The following is a 6000-nucleotide window of genomic DNA, read 5'->3' as shown; positions in this document are numbered from 1 at the left end:
CTAAAAAACACCCCACATCCCTAAATGAAGTACAAGAACGGGCTGAGAAATACATCAACATGGAGGAAAACTCCCGATTAGGAGAAACTTCTAAAGCTGGGTTCTCCTACCCACCTTGGGACAAAGACAAGGAGTCGAAGAAAAAGGAAGACCAATCTACAGAGAAGCCCAGGAAGTACCATAACTACACCCCCTTCGGGTATCCTTAGTAGACGTCTACTAGGAAATATACAACACAGACAAGATCCCACCTCCACGCCCAATCAAACACAAAAGGGGAGAAGTCGGACTGAATACTGTGAATACCACTGGATCTATCGACATCCCAACAATGAATGCTACGACTTGAAGAATGTCATAGAAAAATTGGCGCGAGAAGGAAGACTAGATCGATTCCTAGCAAACAAAACGGACGAGCCAAAAAAGAGAAGGAGGGATGAAGAGGGCGGATGAGCTGAACGTCCCACTCACACCTCGAAAAGGCGCATTCATATGATCAATGGAGGATTCGCAAGAGGAGGAATCTCCAAATCGTCCTGCAAAAGGCACCTCAAAGAAATATACCATGTCGGAGAAGGGGATGGATCACCCGACCTCCCCACTATTTCTTTCACCAAAGAAGACGCCGCGGGCATCATCCTTGGGCATGATAACCTCGTGGTCATTACCATCATACTGGCCAATGCCAACCTTCACCGGATACTAGTCAACCAAGGAAGCTCCGCAGACATCCTATTCAAGCCCGCCTTCGACAAGCTCGGACTGCAAGAAAAGGAGCTCAGAGCATATCCCAACAGCCTATTTGGGCTTGGTGACACTCTAATCCAAACACTTAGATACATCCCACTACACACGACCTTCGAAAAAGGATCCCGGTCCAGAACACTAAGCATAGACTACATCGTGGTTGACGTGAGCTCCGCATACAACGCCCTCATAAGCCGGACAACCTTAAATCAGCTCGCCACAGTAATCTCCATTCCACACTTATGCATGATGTTCCCAACTCCAGAAGGTATAGCCACTGTTAAAGGAGACCAAAAACTCGCGCGACGCTACTACAATGAAAGCCTGAACCTAAAGGGCGACCCCAAAGGTAAATAAACCAATACCATTGAACTCGGAGAAGCCTAGGCGCGCGACGAACTTTGTCCTCAATCGGAGAGCGAGACCGAAGAGGTCCAGATCAGAGACACCAGAGATAAAACAACAAACATAAGTGCAAACCTGAAGAAAGATCTAAAGGAGCTGCTAATAAAGTTCCTAAGGGACAATTTCTACCTCTTCTCATGGAAAGCCGCGGACATGCCCGGCATAGATCCTGGCTTAATGTGCCACAAACTAGCAGTATACACTGGATCTCGACCAGTACAACAAAAGCGCAGAAAGCTCGGCCCAGAGAGGTCACAAGTCATGGAGGAACAGGTACAGGCCTTGCTACAGGCCAGGTTCATAAGGGAGGTCAAGTACCCACTGTGGCTGGCCAACGTTGTACTGGTCAAAAAGCTAAACGAAAAGTGGCGGATGTGTGTAGACTACACCAATCTCAATAAAGCCTACCCAAAAGATCCCTATCCCTTCCCGAATATCGACACCCTGGTCGAAGCCTCGTCAGGATAAAAGTACCTCTCCTTCATGGACGCCTACTCGGGGTACAACCAGATCCCAATGCATCAACCCGACCAAGAGAAGACCTCGTTCCTAACCCCGAAAGCAAACTATTGTTATGTACTGATGCCGTTCGGACTCAAGAACGCAGGGGCCATATATCAGAGGTTGATGAACGAAGTATTCACCGACCACATCGGGAAGTTGATGGAAGTCTACGTAGATGACATGCTAGTAAAAACCCAAAGAGAAGAAATACTGCTACCCGACCTCGCCAAAATATTTGGCACCATAAGAAAGCACGGGATGAGACTGAACCCCACAATGTGCACCTTCGCGGTAGAAGCTGGCAAATTTCTAGGGTTCATGCTCACCCAAAGAGGGATTGAGGCAAACCCAAACAAATGCCAAGCTATACTCAACATGAAAACCCCGACCTGCGTCAAGGAGGTACATCAGCTGAATGGAAGACTAGCAGCCCTGTCTAGGCTCCTAGCCGGATCGGCCCTAAGATCTCTACCTTTCTATGCAACCCTAAGAAAAGGAAAGAGGTTCGACTGGACCCAAGAATGTGAACAAGCCTTCCAAAACTTTAAAACATTCTTGGGGCAACCACCTATCCTGACCCGACCTTAACAAAGAGAAGGACTGATACTATACCTCATCGTTGGAAGTTGGGCGATAGCATCAGCGCTAGTCAGAGAAGACGATAACGGACAACAGCCCATCTACTTTATCAGTAAGGCTTTACAAGGGGCTGAACTAAACTACCAAAAGATAGAAAAGTTTGCCTACGCCCTCATACTTACTTCCCGGTGGCTTCGACCATACTTTCAAGCCCACAGCATCAGAATACGGACCAACCAACCCATGAAAGGTATCCTACAGAAAACCGACTTGGCTGGAAGAATCCTTCAATGGGTAGTCGAGCTGTCCAAATTCAACCTCAAGTACGAAGCTCGGACGACCATCAAGTCCCAGTACCTGGCCGACTTCGTCGCAGAGTACACCGACACCCCAGGAACCCCCATTGAATGGAACCTCTATGTTGATGGCTCATCAAACAAAGCTGGGAGTGGGGCCGGCGTTATCCTGGAAAAGTAACCAAGGGACCCAACTTGAACTCTCCTTAAAGTTCGAGTTCTCCGCCTCAAATAATCAAGCCGAGTATGAAGCCCTACTGGCTGGTTTGAAGCTGGCTAGAGAAGTCGGAGCCCAAAAGCTTACTATCTTCAACGATTCACAAGTGGTCACCTCACAAATAGAAGGAAACTACCAGACAAAGGATCCCACCATGAAAAAATTCCTTGACAAAACCAGAGAACAACTCGAGAAATTCATGGGGTATGAGATCCGACATATACCTCGGGAACAAAATGCCCGAGCCGACGCACTTTCAAAACTAGCCAGCACCAAACCAGGGGGCAATAATAGAAGCCTCATCCAAGAAACCCTACAAAACCCGTCAACCTCAGAGGAAGAGAAGGTCCTAAACATATCAGACCAGGACCAGGGGTGGATGACCCCCATAATCAACTACCTCAAGTCCGAAACACTCCCCACAGATAAAAGGGAGGCAAAAAGGCTCATACGAGAGGCACAATATTACACCAAAGCGCACGACGTCCTATTGATGAACAACAATTTTAGGGTTTATTTTGTGTAGAATTTGGAGCGTTTTATCAATATTCTATCATACTTATCCATATAAAATGTATAGTTTTGTATCTCCTTCCTAGTATTGCTTGATGGTTGAAAACATGCCTTTTAGGCCCTAAATAGGCTATATTTTGATCTCCCTCTATTACCATTCGATGCTGTGATCTGTTTGTTGAGTGATTTTAGAGTTTATAGGGGCAAGAATGGTCTGGAAGAGAGGAAGGAAGCATGCATAAGTGGAAAGAGCATGGAAAATGGAGCTTTGGAGTATTGGCATCGACGCGCACGCGTGGCCAACGCGCACGCGTGGGAGCTAGGATCTGGATAGGTGCGTAAAAGTGGATGCATACGCGTGGCTGAGCAAAAATCCCATCGACACGTACGCGTGCCTAATGCGTACGTGTGACTTGCAAATTCTCATCGACGTGTACGTGTGACCCACGCGTACGCGTGACGCTCGGTGATGAACAGGTTTTTGCTAGTAATGAATTCACAATAAATTCTCGTTGCAGGTATAGTTTCTAAACTAACAATAATCCTTTCATACAAAAACTTGTTTGTCACTAAAGCAAACCCAATAAAATAAATCAAAGTATTTAAACCTCGGGTCGTCTCTCAAGGAATTGCAGGGAGGTGTAGTTATTATTGGTTATGGAATTATATCTTTTTGGGTTTTGAATAATGAACAGGAAAAGCAAATTGCAAAATTAAAATAATAAATAATAAAGCTCTTAGCAAGGAATGAGAACTGGACGTCCTATCCTAGTTATCCTTATCAATTGTGATGAGAATTGTTCATTGCTCCCACTTAGTTAACCCTTACTAAATAAAGGAAAGTCAAGTGGACTAATCAATTTGATTCCTCAAGTCCTAGTCAACTCTGAAGGAAAGACTAGCTTTAGAGGGATCCAAACTAACCAGCAAATTCCAATTTTCAATCAACAAGGAGTTTGATAACTCAAGTGTCTCCAGTTAATCAATTCAAGCTAAGAATATAAAAAGCTAGATTAAAATCATAAATATGAAATACTTCAAATTGCATTAAATAAAAAATCAAATTAAACATGAGAATTCATAAACCAAATAGCAACATAAAGTATAGGGGAAATAGATAAAGTAGGATACTAAGACAAATAAAAGTAGAAAAGAAACTAAATTAAAGGAATATTGAACCTAGAATTGAGAAGAAATAAACCTAAAACTAAGAGAAATCCTAAACCCTAAACTCTAGAAACTACATCTAAAACCTAAAATTATGTGAATGAGAAGTTGTTTGTATGAATCTCTGAATTTTCCCATTCTGTAGCCTCTAATCTATGTTTTCTGGGATGAAAATTCGGTCAAAAACAGCCCAGAAATTACCACCAGTGATTTTTGATACGTCCAGCACGTTGCTCTGTCACGCATACGCGTCGTCCACGCGTATGCGTGGATTGAACTTTTGCCATGTCACGCGTACGTGTGATCCACGCGTACGCGTCATCTAACAGCATGGCAACTATAATAAATTATATATCATTTTAAAGCCCCGAATGTTAGCTTTCCAACGCAACTGGAACCGCCTCATTTGGACCTATGTAGCTCAAGTTATGGTCGATTTAGTACGAGGAGGTTAGGCTGGACAGCTCAGCAATTCCTTCAGTTTCTTGTATTCCTTCCACTTTTGCATGCTTCCTTTCCATCCTCTAAGCCATTCCTACCCTATAAACCTTGAAAACACTTAACACACATATCAAGGCATCGAATGGTAATAAGTGAGGATTAAACATAGCAAAATTAAGGCCAAAGAAGCAAGTTTTCGATTATAGAACAAAACTAGGAAGAAATTGTAAAACCATGCAAATTATATGAATAAGTATGCAAAGACTTGATAAAAACTACTCAATTGAGCACAAGATAAACCATAAAATAGTGGTTTATCACTCGGCACGTGACTTCTTTAGTAAAAATGTGGCCGGAGATTTCAGAGGAGCCCCAAGCCCAGTTTTGAGCAGAATTCTGGAGGGAAAAGACATAAAGGACCAAGGATTAAGGGGGGATTCACACTTTACACACTTTTTAGTTAGTTTTGGGAAGTTATGTTTCTAGAGAGATCTAACTTCTCTCTAGATTTTGGCTTTCTCAATTTCAATTGCACTTGGATCCTTTGGTTAGATCTGAATTCAATTTAATTTTACATTGCTCTAATGTGTAGATCTCATTCTTCTACTCTCAATTTAGTGTTCTTGTTACTCTAGCATTGTAGATCATGGATTTGGATCTTATTACTTTGATTTCTATTAATGAATTGAGGAATTTCATGTTCATTGTTGTTAATTGCTTGATTGTTGTTAATTGTTTGTAATAGAAAGCTTTACTTCAAATTCTCTTTTCAGTTTCATGACGTCTTCCATTATTGCTCACCAAATGCTTGAAAAAATGTCAACTATAGCTATGGAGTAGATCTTCACTCTTGGCTTAGGGATTGGGTAATTGGAGACACTTGAATTGTCAAGGTCTTTTGTTGATTGACAATTGAAAATTACTAATTGATTTGAATGACACTAACTCTAGTCTCTCCCTAGGATTTGACTAGGACTTGTGGACTCAAATTGATTATCTCCACTTGACTTAGAGGTTAACTAAGTGGAGCAATAGCCAATTGATGTCACAATTGATGGAGATAATGATGATAGGACTTCCAATTCTCACCCCTTGCCAAGGATTTTATATTGATTGATTGTCATTCACTCT

General features: G+C 42.6%; 1 protein-coding gene across 1 annotated transcript; it reads left to right on the top strand.

The window, feature by feature from the left end:
• Positions 1 to 492: 492 nt before the first annotated feature.
• LOC140176099 (uncharacterized) lies at positions 493 to 1104 on the top strand. Its single transcript, XM_072205972.1, has one exon. It carries the CDS (start codon positions 493 to 495, stop codon positions 1102 to 1104), a length of 612 nt encoding a protein of 203 aa, XP_072062073.1.
• The last annotated feature ends 4896 nt before the right edge of the window (positions 1105 to 6000 follow it).

The sequence above is a fragment of the Arachis hypogaea genome, chromosome 11 (assembly GCF_003086295.3).
Source record: "Arachis hypogaea cultivar Tifrunner chromosome 11, arahy.Tifrunner.gnm2.J5K5, whole genome shotgun sequence".
NCBI classification, from domain to species: Eukaryota; Viridiplantae; Streptophyta; class Magnoliopsida; order Fabales; family Fabaceae; genus Arachis; species Arachis hypogaea.
The sequence above is the reverse complement of the archived record's forward strand: the minus strand, read 5'-3'. Positions and strand labels throughout refer to the sequence as shown.

Excerpts from the sequence above, each read along its gene's own strand:
- LOC140176099 (XM_072205972.1), top strand. The coding sequence starts at position 493 with ATGATCAATGGAGGATTCGCAAGAGGAGGAATCTCCAAATCGTCCTGC.